This window comes from Mobula hypostoma, chromosome 1 (assembly GCF_963921235.1).
Source record: "Mobula hypostoma chromosome 1, sMobHyp1.1, whole genome shotgun sequence".
Taxonomy (NCBI): domain Eukaryota; kingdom Metazoa; phylum Chordata; class Chondrichthyes; order Myliobatiformes; family Myliobatidae; genus Mobula; species Mobula hypostoma.
Genome location: NC_086097.1, coordinates 185,871,513 through 185,888,266, shown reverse-complemented (window position 1 = coordinate 185,888,266; position 16,754 = coordinate 185,871,513). Strand labels below are relative to the sequence as shown.

The 16,754-nt window shown below is 40.7% G+C and overlaps 1 protein-coding gene across 3 annotated transcripts in view; it reads left to right on the top strand.

Moving 5' to 3' along the window:
• Positions 1–16,754, top strand: part of necab1 (N-terminal EF-hand calcium binding protein 1) — a 139,987-nt gene that overhangs the window by 102,638 nt on the left and 20,595 nt on the right. For all 3 annotated transcript variants that reach the window (XM_063061488.1, XM_063061475.1, XM_063061482.1), the window contains one exon: positions 15,646–15,713. In XM_063061488.1, the coding sequence (XP_062917558.1) occupies positions 15,646–15,713 (68 nt within the window). The remainder of the gene's footprint in view (positions 1–15,645; positions 15,714–16,754) is intronic.

Sequence of the window (16,754 nt, the reverse complement as noted above, 5' to 3'; positions counted from 1 at the left end):
CTTGAAGAGGACGTTGACAATACAATTAAACTCTGCAAAGAGTTATCTTTATCCAATGATAAAATGATGAAAAGGATCATCAGTCTCAAAAATAGAAATAGGAGAAATAACTTGCAGATTCTGGGTCTTGAAGAATCAATTGAAGGCGCTGACCCTACAAAGTTTTTTGCAAACTTTCTGAAACAACTTTTCCCTGCTTTATTCACTTCCAAGCCAAAGCTCGATCGAGCATATCGCTCACCGACTTTGAAGCCATTGTCGGCGGCAGCAAGACCCAGATCGGTCATACTAAGCTTTCATGAATTTCGTATTAAGGATCTCTTAATTCGTCATACCCGTCAACTAGGAATGATTGATTTCCAAAGTTACATGGTTAGATTTGTGGAAGACTATTCGCCTGAAGTTATGGCTGATCGCATGAAGTATAAAGTTATGTCGGAATTTTACAATAAAGGATATAAACCATCCCTTCGGTTCCCCGCCCGTCTGAGTATTGTTTTGAAGAACGGATTGTGGAAAAGAATAAAGTTGGTTGAAGAAGGAAAAGAGTTTCTGAAGGATGAAGTCTAAAACTGTCATATTTCTTATTTGATCAATTTTTTTCTTCTGTTAATATGAACTTGAAATAAGGTTTCATTAAGCTTACATTTTGGCTGTTCATACACTGTCTTTTGTTACTTTTTTGATACTTTTTTATTATTTCCCTTTTTGAGGCTTTATTTTAATACAGCTTTCTTTGAATTTGTTTAAACTGATCCTTTCATATTTTCCAATACTGAGTTATTTTTCTTTCTACGTTGTATCTTGGTAGGGACATAATGACCTTGTAGGATTGGAGTTTTTTTTGTCAACAGGATTTTTTGGGGAACTTATTTCTTAGCTCGCTGACTGCCTATTGATCAGCTTTCTCGCTTTGGGTGGGGGGAAGGGGTAGGGCCTATTTTTCTCTGGGAGCTGTGTTGGGTTGAATATATGATTGTTTGTTTGAATACCTTATCTTACGGTTTGTTTTGTAGTCTTAAGAACTTATGGCCAATTCTTTTAATTACATATTGATTGGTATTTAAAATGGTTCGAAATATTAACTTATTTAGTTGAATGTGAAAGGGCTGAATGACCCCATCAAAAGGAACAAAGTGTTTGCTTATATTAAAAAATTAAAAGCACCCATTATTTTCTTACAAGAAACGCACATACGCAGCTGTGATAGCTTACGTTTTTTTACTCGGTAGAAGGGTATGCAATTCCATACTTGTTTAATGCAAAATCATGTGGAGTTTCCATTTTTGTAGATAATACAGTTTCTTTTGTTCAGCATAAAGTTGTTTCGGACCCTAATGGTCGATTTGTTATTGTATCAGGGAGTTTAGACAGTAAGTTGATTGTTTTTGCTAATGCATATGCCCCCAACGTAGACGATCCAGAATTTTTTGAACATCTGTTTTCATTTTTGCCAGATTTGTGTACTTACTCTCTTGTGATGGGAGGAGATTTTAACTGCTGGTTAGATCCAGTATTAGATCGCTCATCTATTAAACCAGACACACTTAATAAATCAGCTTTGTTTATCCAGTCCTTTCTAACCAAATGTGGTATAGTTGATGCTTGGCGTTTTCTCCATCCGACGGACAGGGAGTATTCTTTTTTCTCTCATGCTCATCATTCTTATACCAGGATGGATTATTTTTTTATTGATAGTCAAATTATTCCATTAGTTCAATCGATTGAATATAAAGAGATTGCTATTTCTGACCACTCTCCTGTACTTCTATCTTTAAATCTTCCTGATCCTATCCCTATGAGTAGATTTTGGCGATTTAATATAACTCTGTTATCCGATGAGGACTCTTTCAAACTTATGGAGAATCAAATCACTCATTTTTTTTTGAAGAAAATACGTTGGAAGAGACATCGAGTCTTATTATATGGGATACTTTTAAAGCATACATCTGGGATCAAATTATTTCTTATACTGCAAACATCATTAAAAAAGCTAACAAAGAGAGAAATGAACTAGCCAATCAGTTAAAACAACTGGACCATAATTGTGCTTCAGTACTTGATCCTGAAACATATAAGAGACATATTGAAACTAAAACTAAGTATGATCTTCTTTTAACGTATCCAATTGAATGTCAACTTTTAAAAGATAGGAGTCAATTTTATATTCATGGAGATAAAACTGGGAAGCTACTGGCTAATCAATTGAAGCCATTTATAGCCAAGCGGCAAATTAAAGAAATACGTAAAATTAATGAAGACATAACAACTGACCACCTTGAAATTAATGACACTTTTAGGGAATTTTAATCTAAGTTGTATAGTTCTGACTCTGTTAATGATAATATTGCAATGAATAATTTTTAGATCAATTAAATAATCTTTCGTTAGATGATTGTAGGCAATTGGATCAACCCGTGTCCCAGGAGGAAATTGCTCAGGCTATTCGAGAATTGCATTCTGGGAAATCCCCAGGACCCGATGGATTCTCTGCAGAGTTTTATAAGGCTTTTTCCTCCTTGCTTATACCACACTTAAGTTCTACCCTTACTGATTCCTTTAAGGTAGGAAAACTACCACAGTCTTTTTACGAAGCTTCCATTTCGCTCATTCTCCAAAAGAATAAGAATCCTACTGAATGTTTTTCATGTAGACCTATCCCTTTACTCAATTTTGATACTAAAATTTTATCTAAAGTGTTGGCTCGCAGACTTGAAAATATTGTATCTTCTATTGTTTCGGATGATCAGACAGGATTTATTAAAAATCAATATTCCCATTTTAATATACGGCTTTTGTTAAATGTTATGTACTCTCCATCTAAGGAAATATCGGAATGTGTGATATCTTTGGATGTGGAGAAGGCTTTTGACAGAGCTGAATGGAACTATCTGTCTACATCCTGAGAAAAATTTAATTTTGGAATAAAATCTAATTTTATTCATTGGAATAAATTACTTTATTTATCTCCCTCTGCTCTTGTTCTTAATAACTTTCAGAATTCTAAACCCTTTAAACTCCAACATGGGACTAGACAAGGTTGTCCGTTGAGCCCTCTGCTTTTTGATTTGGTACTAGAACCCTTAGCAATTGCTTTTCGAGAGTCTAAAGAGATTACTGGTATTTTAAGGACAGGTACTATTCATAAAGTGTCGCTCTATGCTGATGATTTATTACTTTTTATATCTAATGTTACAACCTCCTTACCATTTGTGTTCTGTTTACTGACTAATTTTAGTCAGTTCTCAGGATATAAATTAAATTTACAGAAGAGTGAACTGTTTCCTTTAAACAATTTAATACCAACCGATACTAACCTTCCTTTTAAAATTTTAAGAAAACAATTTACGTATTTAGGAGTAATAATTACCAAGAACTATAAAGATTTATTTAAGGAAAATTTTTTACATTTATTGAATTATGTTAAAAAAACCCTTTCTAATTGGTCGCCTCTCTCTTGATCACTGATTCTATTAAAATGAATATCTTACCTAAATTTATATACCTTTTTCAAGCTGTGCCTGTTTTTATTCCTAAATCTTTTTTTGACTCTTTGGATTCAATTCTTTCTTCCTATATATGTAAGAATTAAAAACCTCGTATAAATAAAGCTCACCTTCAAAAAACCAAACAGAACGGAGGATTTGCCTTACCCAATTTTAGGTTATATTATTGAGCAGTTAATATACGTAATATTATGTTCTGGATATATTACATTAACCATGAGAATTGCCCTACATGGGTTTCCTTGGAAGTCAACTCTGTTATAAAATTTTCCTTTATTTCTTTACTTGGATCCTCACTTCCTTTATCTTTAAATAAACTAATTGACAATGTGGTGGTTAAAAATACATTGAGGATTTGGTTACAGTTTAGAAAACATTTTGGTTTATTGATATTCTCCCTCTCGTCCCATATTTTCTAATTGTTTTTTAAACCATCTTTAATTGACTTCTCTTTTAAAGAATGGGATAGATTGGGTATTAAACGATTTCAGGATTTGTTTGTTGGAGGGAATCTCTCTTCTTTTGTGCAACTTTCAACGAAATTTAACCTTTCCAACACTCACTTTTTTCGATACTTACAGATTAGAGATTTTTTAAGATCGCAGTTACTTACATTTCCTACAAGTTCAGATAAGAATATAATAGATACAATTTTTAATCTAAAACCCATTGATAATGGTTCAATATCTTACATTTATGGTCTACTGTTGGGACTGTAAAAGGCCTTTTTAGATAAAATTAAAGGAGTTTGGGAAAAGAATTTACAGATTTTCATATCTGAAGAGAGCTGGAAGATTATTTTAAAATTGATTAATTCTTCATCATTATGTGCTCATCATTCTTTATTACAATTCAAAGTGGTACATAGAGTTCCTATGTCTAAAGATAAGCTTTGCTGTTTCTACACAGATATTTCCCCTTACTGTGATAGATGTACTAATGGAGTGGCCACACTAATTCATATGTTTTGGACATGTCCAAGCCTTGAAAAATTCTGGAAAGATGCATTTCAAACTTTTTCTGCACTTTTCAATGTCAGCTTTAAGCCCAATCCTTTGACTGTCTTGTTTGGTATTGTTGAGGATAGTGCTACAAAATTGAAGCCACCTAATTTGCGGGTATTGGCCTTTATGTCTCTTGTGGCCAGGAGGGCGATTTTGCTCAAGTGGAAGGAGGCCGCCCCGCCCACTCATGTTCAATGGCTATCTGATGTTATGTTGTGTCTTGATCTAAAGAAGATTCATTGTTCAATTTCTGATTCCAAACATGACTTTCTAATGTTATGGGGACCCTTTCTGAATTATTTTCATAATCTTTGAACTGTTATTAAAGTATGGATTTGAGCCATTATTATTATAATTTCATATGGTAAGGTTTTTTTCTTTTTTCTTTTTTTTACCAACCAGCTCATTTTGGTAGTGGGGGTAGATTTTTTGAATAAAATACAATTATTTTATTTTATTTCATTTCATAATTCAATCTTTTTTATATATGATTGACTTGGAATATGGGATACTGTGATCATATTACTGTGACTTAAATGTAATGTAATTTGTATTATTTACTTGTATTCTTATGAATTTTGTATTTGTATTCATGCAATCTATATAATATTAAAATATTGAAAAGGAATTCTGTGTAAGTATTCTGCATGAAGTCAGAGTTTTGAGTGCTGTATGCAGAACTGAACTTCATACATTTGAAAGAATATTAAGGCCTTGCAAATGATATTGTTCAGATTTGCTAGAATGATATCTTGTATGAGGAAATATAAAGTCGGTGATTATTTTGAAAGATTGAGACTTTTTGTCATTGATGCAATGCAGCTTGGGTGTGAAAAGAGAAAAGCATCTAAACTTCTGAACAGTCAGAACAGGTTAAAGAACCAGATCGTTTCAAGTACTTGAAGGTTTGAAAGTTAGGGCATTTAAAGAAGATAGAATAAAAGAGATTTAGAATAGAATGCAGGAGAAACTTGGTTTCATGAACAGTTGTGAAGATGTGGTTCAGGCGGTATCTTCTCAACATTAAAAGTTAAATGAGATAGGTATTTGAAGAAAGGAAAGACTGAAATGATACCTGTTTAAAGTTACTTCACCTGATTGAGGATAAGCTTCAGTCTGGTGTTTTTCGATAAATAATCCCTTTCTGTCTATTCTGCAATTTCAAGCAATCAAAGTTTGTTTGATGATTGATTATAGATTTCTTCTCCTGCAATTGTAGTAAACACCAACTTATCTTACACATTTCAGAAATTAATTGCAGAGAATATCGCTTTGGAAAAATAAGTTAATAGATTTCAACAATTTCCAAGAGTTTGGTGAAGTAATTGAGACAACACAAGGTAAAACATTTTTCAGGTCACAATGCATTGCCCTTAACAATTGTTATGAGAGCTATAGTATATCTAACAATCAGTTAAAAGTTTAAACCACCTTGTTTTGTAACTAGTTCACCCTATTTTCTATTGTGGATTGAAATGGAAATAGCTTATGCAAAGGAAGAGGACGTTCACCTGATAGTTCACCACAAGAAATTTCTAAGGATTTAAATGTCACGGCAACACCATACCACTTGAATGTGTTGAACACTAATCTGACTCTGTGCGATGTGAACACTATAATTATAAACATACTTAAGAAAATGCTAAATGTGATAAAATTGTTCCTAAAACAAAAGCAAACACATAATTCACCAGGAGCTGTACAAGTTGGAAAGCCAGGCTCAATACAAATAATTAAACTTTTAAGTTATAGCAAACTGCACCTTTGGAAACATACATTTAATTGAATTGTGCATGGAGATTTGGAAGGGGATGCAGATATTACCAGCATCAATATTAAAAAGAAAAGCATTGAAGGGAAGCGTTGTTTGGTCTGTCATGTGACATCATGGGATTGCTTGATTTTGCAGCCTGGTCCATCAACCAGTTGATATTTGACCCACTAATTTTGTGAGTGAATGTGTTCATTGTTTCTGGGTGACTACGCATAAAGCAGACCTATTCAGCTGCACTGGACATGAGAAACGTTCTTTAATTCTAACAGTGGCAATGAAGATGGGATCAGTGACACCCATTTTTTTGGAATACATGTTCACATTTGAATAATGAGCATAATTGGAAAAGTTGAGGAATACTGTGATTCTCAATACCCCTGGAATGTTTACATCGAACGTTTGGACTGTTTTTCTTTCACAGCAATTAACATCACTTAGCCCAATAAAAAAAAACAGTGTCCTGCTCAGTGTATGCGGTCCGAAAACATTCAACATCATCCAAAGTTGGGTGAGTCTCAGTTTTGCCTCTTTGAGGTTTAGGAAGCAAGGATCAGGTGGGTCTATTGAGGAATATAAGGAAGCAAGAAAGGAATTTAAGAAGGGGCTGAGAAGAGCAAGAAGGGGGCATGAGAAGGCCTTGGCGAGTAGGGTAAAGGAAAACCCCAAGGCATTTTTCAACTATGTGAAGAACAAAAGGGTGACAGGAGTGAAGGTAGGACCGATTAGAGATGAGGGTGGGAAGATGTGCCTGGAGGCTGTGGAAGTGAGCGAGGTCCTCAATGAATACTTCTCTTCAGTATTAACCAATGAGAGGGAACTTGATAATGGGGAGGACAATATGAGTGAGGTTGATGTTCTGGAGCATGTAGATATTAAGGGACAGGAGATGTTGGAGTTGTTAAAATACATTAGGATGGATAAGTCCCCGTGGCCTGATGGATTATTCCCCAGGCTGCTCCAGGAGGTGAGGGAAGGGATTGCTGAGCCTCTGGCTAGGATCTTTATATCCTTGTTGTCCACAGGAATGGTACCGGAGGATTGGAGGGAGGTGAATATCGTCCCCTTGTTCAAAAAAGGTAGAAGGGATAGTCCGGATAATTATAGACCAGTGAGCCTTACGTCTGTGGTGAGAAAGCTGTTGGAAAAGATTCTTAGAGATAGGATCGATGGGCATTTAGAGAATCATGGTCTGATCAGCATGGCTTTGTGAAGGGCAGATCGTGTCTAACAAGCCTGATAAAGTTCTTTGAGGAGGTGACCAGGCATCTAGATGAGGGTAGTGCAGTGATCTACATGGATTTTGGTAAGGCATTTGACAAGGTTCCACACGGTAGGCTTATTCAGAAAGTCAGAAGGCATAGGATCCAGGGAAGTTTGGCCGGGTGGATTCAGAATTGGCTTGCCTGCAGAAGGCAGAGGTTCGTGGTGGAGGGAGTACATTCAGATTGGAGTGTTGGGACTAGCGGTGTCCCACAAGGATCTGTTCTGGGACCTCTACTCTTTGTGATTTTTATTAATGACCTGGATGTGGGGGTAGAAGGGTGGGTTGGCAAGTTTGCAGATGACACAAAGGTTGATGGTGTTGTAGATAGTGTAGAGGATTGTCGAAGATTGCAGAGAGACATTGATAGGATGCAGAAGTGGGCTGAGAAGTGGCAGATGGAGTTCAACCTGGAGAAGTGTGAGGTGGTACACTTTGGAAGGACAAACTCCAAGGCAGAGTACAAAGTAAATGGCAGGATATTTGGTAGTGTGGAGGAGTAGAGGGATCTGGGGGTACATGTCCACAGATCCCTGGAAGTTGCCTCACAGGTGGATAGGGTAGTTAAGAAAGCTTATGGGGTGTTAGCTTTCATATGTCGCGGGATAGAGTTTAAGAGTCGCGATGTAATGATGCAGCTCTATAAAACTCTGGTTAGGCCACACTTGGAGTACTGTGTCCAGTTCTGGTCACCTCACTATAAGAAGGATGTGGAAGCATTGGAAAGGGTACAGAGGAGATTTACCAGGATGCTGCCTGGTTTAGAGAGTATGGATTATGCTCAGAGATTAAGGGAGCTGGGGCTTTGGAGAGAAGGAGGATGAGAGGAGACATGATAGAGATGTACAAGATATTAAGAGGAATAGATAGAGTGGATAGCCAGCGCCTCTTCCCCAGGGCACCACTGCTCAAGACAAGAGGACATGGCTTTAAGATAAGGGGTGGGAAGTTCAAGGGGGATATTAGAGGAAAGCTTTTTACTCAGAGAGTGGTTGGTGCGTGGAATGCACTGCCTGAGTCAGTGGTAGAGGCAGATACACTAGTGAAGTTTAAGAGACTACTAGACAGGTATATAGAGGAATTTAAGGTGGGGGCTTATATGGGAGGCAAGGTTTGAGGGTCAGCACAACATTGTGGGCCGAAGGGCCTGTAATGTGCTGTACTATTCAATGTTCTGTGAAATTCTATGAGGAACTTGTGGGATTAATTGAGTCTCATTACAATCCTAAACCATCAGTTACAATTTTGCAATGCTTTAGATTCAACATTCGTATTCAACTAGAAAGTGATTCAGGGGAACATTTGTTGCTGAATTAAGAACTCTGACTGAACTTTGTGATTTTTTGGAGCTGTTCGAGAAGGTATATGAGATCGCTTGGTCGTTGGCATACGTTATGTTCGCATTCAATGCCGCCAGTTGGCAGAATCAGAGCTCACATTTAAGGCAGCCTTTGACATTGCAAATGGCATGGGAACAGCAGATAAGAATGCAGTTCTGTTGCAACAGGGCAAAGTTCAAGGAGAGGCAGTATCCCTATCACCTACCACTGCCACAGATTATACTGAATTAACAGAGTGTCCCTAGCTAAGAAAACAGGGAATTATACTCTAGGTTTCCAACCTTACCATTGTGGTGAATTTCATCAGAAACCCACTGACTGATGACACAGAGGTTCTGTCTGATATGCTTGCCAAAAGAAAGGACGCTTCACATGCTTTTGGTCTCCATTCAAACCAGAATGTTCCACAGCAGCACAATACATGGTTACAGAGTTGGAGGGGTTCATAATGTGCTCAGATAGTCTAGGGCCAGCTCCCCCTGTACAGATGGTTTTGAAGATTAACAGTAGACCCATTCTCTTTGAACTCAACTCTGGATGTCCTATTACTCTCAGCAGTGAAATGACATGGGTAGATATGTTTGGACCTGACCCTTTGAAGAAACTTACACCACCACATTACAGACTGAAGACTTTTAGGGGGGATCAGATACAGCAGTTTTGGTTGTGGCAGGGCTCTCCTTCAGCATGAAAATCAATCACACTACCAGTGCATATCACTATAAGGGAGAAGAAGTGAATTTGCTCAGTCGCGATTGGCTACAGCAAGTGCCTGTCCGAAGTGTTTATCGTTGTAAGTTGTCCTGTGATTAGGTTAGAGTAAAATCAGGATTGTTGGGGATTGCTGGGGCAGCCCTGCTTGAGGGGCCAGAAGGGCCTACTCTACACTGTAGAATAGAAGTGATGGTTTGATCCAGTGTTCGGAGATTTTAAAAAGGCATTTGATAATATTCCAGACTGTTACATGCTGTTCTGGGTAACTTATTAGTGTGCATATGCATAGATAATTGGTTAAATGACGTAAATGAGAGTTGGAATAATAGATCACATTTAAATTGGTAGACTGGTAATGGTTGAGAAGCTCAGAAATCAGTACTGAGACCTCACTACACTTAATTTCAATGACAAAGACTGACTTTGTACAGTCTATAAAGTTGTGAGGGAAGTGGTCTGTGAAGTATATGCAAGGGGATAGAGACAGGTTAGTGAGTGGGAAGGCAGCTTATGGAGTATACTATGGAAAATATTCACCCTGGGTTAGTACCCTGAGTACTAAAGACCTGTGGCGATCAACTAGCTGGAGTGTTCACCAATGCCTTTATCCTCAATAGTGTGCTTCAGTTACACCCAAGCCTAAGAAGAACATGGTAATCTGCCTCAATGACTATCATCTACTGCCACTTACATCCACTGTGATGAACTGTTTTAAGAGGGTGGTGATGAAAGATATCAACTCCTGCCTGAGAGACGACAGAACTGCTCCATTTGCCTCCCAGCACAACAGATCCACTTCACTGGCTCCTCACTCAACCCTGAAATATCTGGACAGCAAAGATGCATACATCAGGATTTATCAACTATTGCTCGGCATTCAATACTACCATCCCCTCAAAACTAATCAACAAACTTCAAGACCTTGTCCTTAGTTCTTCATTGTGCAATTGGAGCCTTGATTTCCTCACTTGCAGACCCCAGTCAGTTCAGACAGACAACAACGTTAGCACAGGTACAATACGTTTGCTTAGACCCCTGCTCTACTCGCTTTATACTTATGTCTGTGTGGCTAAGCACAACTCCAATGCCATATTCAAATTTGCTGACAACATCACTGTCGTTGGGCAAGTCAAATATGGTGACAAATCAGCATGTAGGAGGGAGATTGAAAATCTGGCTAAGTGGTGCCAAAATAACCTCTCACTCAAAGTTATCAAGACCAAGAAGTTGATTACTGTTTTCAGGAGAGGGAAACCAGAGATCCATGAGCCAGTCCTCATCAGGGTATGAGAGGTGGAGAGGGTCAGCAACTTTAAATTCCTCAATGTTATCATTTCAGAGGATCTGGCCTGGGCCTAGCATGTAAGTGTAATTATGAAGAAAGTACTGCAGTGCTCCTACTTTCATAGAAGTTTGTGAAGATTCAGCACAACATCTAAAACTTTGACAAACTTCTATAGATATGTGGTGGAAAGTGTATTGACTGGTTGCATCACAGCCTGGGATGGAAACATCAATGCCCTTGAATGTAGTCGAATTGGCCCAGTCCATTATTGGTAAAGTAGCATCGATCATCAAGACCCCAACCATCCAGGGCAGGCCGTACTTTCTTCTCACTACTGCCATCAGGAAGAAGGTACAGGAGCCTCAGGACCCACAGCACCAGGTTCAGTGAAGGGGTCTGAGCCCAGGAGGTTCAGTGTAGGGGTACAGGAGCCCAGACCCTTCCACACATTCGGGACACTTTCTTCGCCGTCTGTAATGGTCCTACCCGTTATTTCATCCTCTGTCAGATCCATGCCTGCAATCGCTGTTTTTTTGACTTTGTTATGTTAGGCAAAGATTGCGAGATCCTACATCTGTGGACCCCAGAGCCTGCTGGCCCTGAAACGAGCAGGCATGAACTTCAGGCAACACACGTCAAAGTTGTTCGTGAAAGCAGCAGGCCAGGCAGCATCTCTAGGAAGAGGTACAGTCGACGTTTCAGGCTGAGACCCTTCGTCAGGACTAACTGAAGGAGGAGTGAGTAAGAGATTTGAAAGTTGGAGGGGGAGGGGGAGATCCAAAATGATAGGAGAAGACAGGAGGGGGAAGGATGGAGCCAAGAGCTGGACAGTTGGTTGGCAAAAGGGATACGAGAGGATCATCAGACAGGAGGTCCGGGAAGAAAGACGGTGGGGGGAACCCAGAGGATGGGCAAGGGGTATAGTCAGAGGGACAGAGGGAGAAAAAGGAGAGTGAGAGAAAGAATGGGTGTATATAAATAAATAATGGATGGGGTACGAGGGGGAGGTGGGGCATTAGCGGAAGTCTGAGAAGTCAATGTTCATGCCATCAGGTTGGAGGCTACCCAGAGGGAATATAAGGTGTTGTTCCTCCTACCTGAGTGTGGCTTCATCTTTACAGTAGAGGAGGCCGTGGATAGACATGTCAGAATGGAAATGGGATGTGGAATTGAAATGTGTGGCCACTGGGAGATTCTGCTTTCTCTGCCGGACAGAGCGTAGGTGTTCAGCAAAGCGGTCTCCCAGTCTGCGTCGGGTCTTACCAATATATAAAAGGCCACATCGGGATCTCTTACTCACTCTTCCTTCAGTTAGTCCTGAAGAAGGGTCTCGGCCTGAAACGTCGAGTGTACCCCTTCCTAGAGATGCTGCCTGGCCTGCTGCGTTCACCAGCAACTTTGATGTGTGTTGCTTGAATTTCCAGCATCTGCAGAATTCCTTTTGTAGGCATGAACTTCAGATTGCCTCTGCCATTGATCTCGCCGGCTCCAACACCTCAGGGCATATTCAAAACCCGGACTCCAGCAACGACCATGGACACCTTCAAAGCGATTGCGCAACCACCAACTGTGCCTCCAGCCTTGAACTCCAGGCCGGGTCTTTATGTGCTGCTATTGTGACTCCTGTCTCCCCCTCCCCCAGCAATACTCTGCAGTCCCATCTCCTTCAGATCCCATCGTCAGCTCCTGGGTACTCAGGGGCTCCATCTTTCTCTCACCCCAACCCTCCCCTCTCCACTGACACCCCCAGCCTCCCCCCTCCCCCCTCTGATCCCAGCCTCATCCGTGCCAGGTCTTTACCATCTCCTCCAAACTTCACCGCACCTTGTTCCCATTCCAACCTCACTCCTTCCGAACGCTCTGCTATCCACTCCCTCCGCACTAATCCTAACCTTATTTTTAAACCCGCCGATGAGGGGGGTGCTGTTGTAGTCTGGCGTACTGACCTCTACCTTGCCGAGGCACAGCGACAACTCACAGATACCTCCTCTTATTTACCCCTCGATCGTGACCCCACTAAGGAGCACCAGGCCATTGTCTCCCACACCATCACCGACTTTATCCGCTCAGCGGATCTCCCATCCACTGCTACCAACCTTATAGTTCCCACACCCCGCACTTCCCGTTTCTACCTCCTACCCAAGATCCACAAACCTGCCTGTCCTGGCAGACCTATTGTCTCAGCTTGCTCCCGCCCCACCAAACTTGTATCTGCATACCTCGACATCGTTTTATCCCCCTTTGTTCAATCCCTTCCTACCTATGTTTGTGACACTTCTCACGCTCTTAAACTTTTCGATGATTTTAAGTTCCCTGGCCCTTGCCGCTTTATTTTCACCATGGATGTCCGGTCCCTATATACTTCCATCCCCCATCAGGAAGGTCTCAAAGCTCTACGCTTCTTTCTGGATTCCAGACCTAATCAGTTCCCCTCTACCACCACTCTGCTCTGTCTAGCGGAATTAGTCCTTACTCTTAATAATTTCTCCTTTGGCTCCTCCCACTTCCTCCAAACTAAAGGTGTAGCTATGGGCACCCGTATGGGTCGTAGCTATGCCTGCCTTTTTGTTGGCTTTATGGAACAATCTATGTTTCGTACCTATTCTGGTATCTGTCCTCCACTTTTCCTTCGCTACATCGACGACTGCATTGGTGCTGCTTCCTGCATGCATGCTGAGCTTGTTGACTTCATTAACTTTGCCTCCCACTTTCACCCTGCCCTCAAGTTTACCTGGTCCATTTCCGACACCTTCCTCCCCTTTCTAGATCTTTCTGTCTCTGTCTCTGGAGACAGCTTATCCACTGATGTCTACTATAAGCCTACTGACTCTCACAGCTATCTGGACTATTCCTCTTCTCACCCTGTCTCTTGCAAAAATCCCATCCCCTTCTCGCAATTCCTCCGTCTCTGCCACATCTGCTCTCAGGATGAGGCTTTTCATTCCAGGACGAGGAAGATGTCCTCCTTTTTTAAAGAAAGGGGCTTCCCTTCCTCCACCATCAACTCTGCACTCAAACGCATCTCCCCCATTTCACGCACATCTGCTCTCACTCCATCCTCCCACCACCCCACTAGGAATAGGGTTCCCCTGGTCCTCACCTACCACCCCACCAGCCTCCGGGTCCAACATATTATTCTCCGTAACTTCCGCCACCTCCAACGGGATCCCACCACTAAGCACATCTTTCCCTTCCCCGCCCCGCTTTCCGCAGGGATCGCTCCCTACGCGACTCCCTTGTCCATTCGTCCCCCCCATCCCTCCCCACTGATCTCCCTCCTGGCACTTATCCTTCTAAGCGGAACAAGTGCTACACTTCCTCCCTTACCACCATTCAGGGCCCCAGACAGTCCTTCCAGATGAGGCGACACTTCACCTGTGAGTCGGCTGGGGTGACATACTGCGTCCGGTGCTCCCGATGTGGCCTTCTATATATTGGCGAGTCCCGACGCAGACTGGGAGACCGCTTTGCTGAACACCTACACTCTGTCCGCCAGAGAAAGCAGGATCTCCCAGTGGCCACACATTTTAATTCCACATCCCATTCCCATTCTGACATGTCTATCCACGTCCTCTTCTACTGTAAAGATGAAGCCACACTCAGGTTGGAGGAACAACACCTTATATTCCGTCTGGGTAGCCTCCAACCTGATGGCATGAACACTGACTTCTCTAACTTCCGCTAACACCCCACCTCCCCCTCGTACCCCATCTGTTATTTATTTTTATACACACATTCTTTCTCTCACTCTCTTTTTTCTCCCTCTGTCCCTCTGACTATACCCCTTGCCCAACCTCTGGGTTCCCCCCCACCTTGTCTTTCTCCCCGGACCCCCTATCCCATGATCCTCTCGTATCCCCTTTGCCAATCACCTGTCCAGCTCTTGGCTCTATCCCTCCCCCTCCTGTCTTCTCCTATCATTTTGGATCTCCCCCTCCCCCTCCCACTTTCAAATCTCTTACTAACTCTTCCTTCAGTTAGTCCTGACAAAGGGTCTTGGCCTGAAGTGTCGACTGTACCTCTTCCTAGAGATGCTGCCCGGCCTGCTGCGTTCACCAGCAACTTTGATGTGTGTTACCAGGTTCAGCAACAGTTATTTATCCCGAATCATTAGTCTCTTGAACCAGAAGGGATAACTTCACTCACCCCATCACTGAACTATTCCCATAACCTAAGGACTCACTCTCAAAGACTCTTCATCTCATGTTCTTGATAGTTATTGCTTATTTATTTATTATTATCATTTTTTGTATTTGATTAGTTTGTTGCCTTTTGCACATTGGCAGTTTGTCTGTCCTGTGAGTGCTGCCTTTCATTGATTCTATTGTGTTTCTTGGATTTACTGCGTATGCCTGCAAGAAAATTAATCTCAGCATTGTATATTGAGACATAAGGTCCTTCGATAATAAATTTATTTTGAACTTTGAATGTTGGTTAAAGAAACCAAATATTCTTTAAACAATGAGATATGGCAGAAAATAAACATGTAGCCATACCAAACAATTAAAAAGGCAACTGACATCTTGGATGCTTCAGAATTAAGACTGTCCTCTTCTCATTAAGTCTAAAAAAAACTGAAAAGCAAAAGACACATTAACAGTTTTGCTGATCTAAATCTGAGCTTCTGTTGCAGCTATTCACAACCAGCATGAATAATAGTGAAATAATATTTAGGCGAGTGGCTATTATCTTTAATCAAAAGAAAAATCTGGTCCATCATGATTTTAAATAAATCACTTTTTTTATCTTCTGTCTATATAGATGAGGATACACAGTGGGTAACCCAGATAAATAGGCTTCAAAAGCTAATTGATCGCCTGGAAAAGAAGGTATGCATGTTTAAAATGTGACTGGTGTGTAACGAGTTGCCTTCATATTACTTCATTTTAATGTTATGGTGAGGCTGTATAAGACATTGGTGAGGCCGAATCTGGAGTATTGTGTTCAGTTTTGGTCACCTAATTACAGGAAGGATATTAATGATGTTGAAAGAGTGCAGAGAAGGTTTACAAGGATGTTGCCGGGACTTGAGAAACTCAGTTACATAGAAAGGTTGAATAGGTTAGGACTTTATTCCCTGAAGCGTGGAAGAATGAGGGGAGATTTGATAGAGGTATATAAAATTATGATGGGTATAGATAGAGTGAATGCAAGCAGGCTTTTTCCACTGAGGCAAGGGGAGAAAAAAACCAGAGGACATGGCTTAAGGGTGAAGGGGGGAAAGTTTAAAGGGAATATTGGGGGGGGCTTCTTCACACAGAGAGTGGTGGGAGTGTGGAATGAGCTGCCAGATGAAGTGGTAAATGCGGGCTCACTTTTAATATTTAAGAAAAACTTGAACAGGTACATGGATGAGAGATGTATGGAGGGAAATGGTCCAGGTGCAGGTCAGTGGGACTAGGCAGAAAAATGGTTCGGCACAGCCAAGAAGGGCCAAAAGGCCTGTTTCTGTGCTGTAATGTTTTATGGTTTCTAGTAAATGTGATGTAGAATTAATAGAGAAAACTTCCCGGCGAGTTATATGTAATATTGGTCTTGATAACTGACATAGAATAAAAATGAATATTTGTACACATATTTCATTAATCTACAGGTGAAACATTTGATTCCTTTTTTAAACTGTCACTTATTATCAAGCTATTTTGTACTTTTGAACAGCTCATCTTTCCCATCGTGTTTCCTGGTTTTAAGTTTGTGCTAGTGGTTATCTTTATTCTAATACAGTTGACTACATGAGTTTATTTTATGAAATATAAGTTGTTTTATCATATTAAGTGAACGTAAATTTATAAAATAAAATTAATTCATTTGAAAGAGCAAAAGCTTGTGGAGTTCAATTAATTGAAGTAATCATTTTGTATGCCATCTTT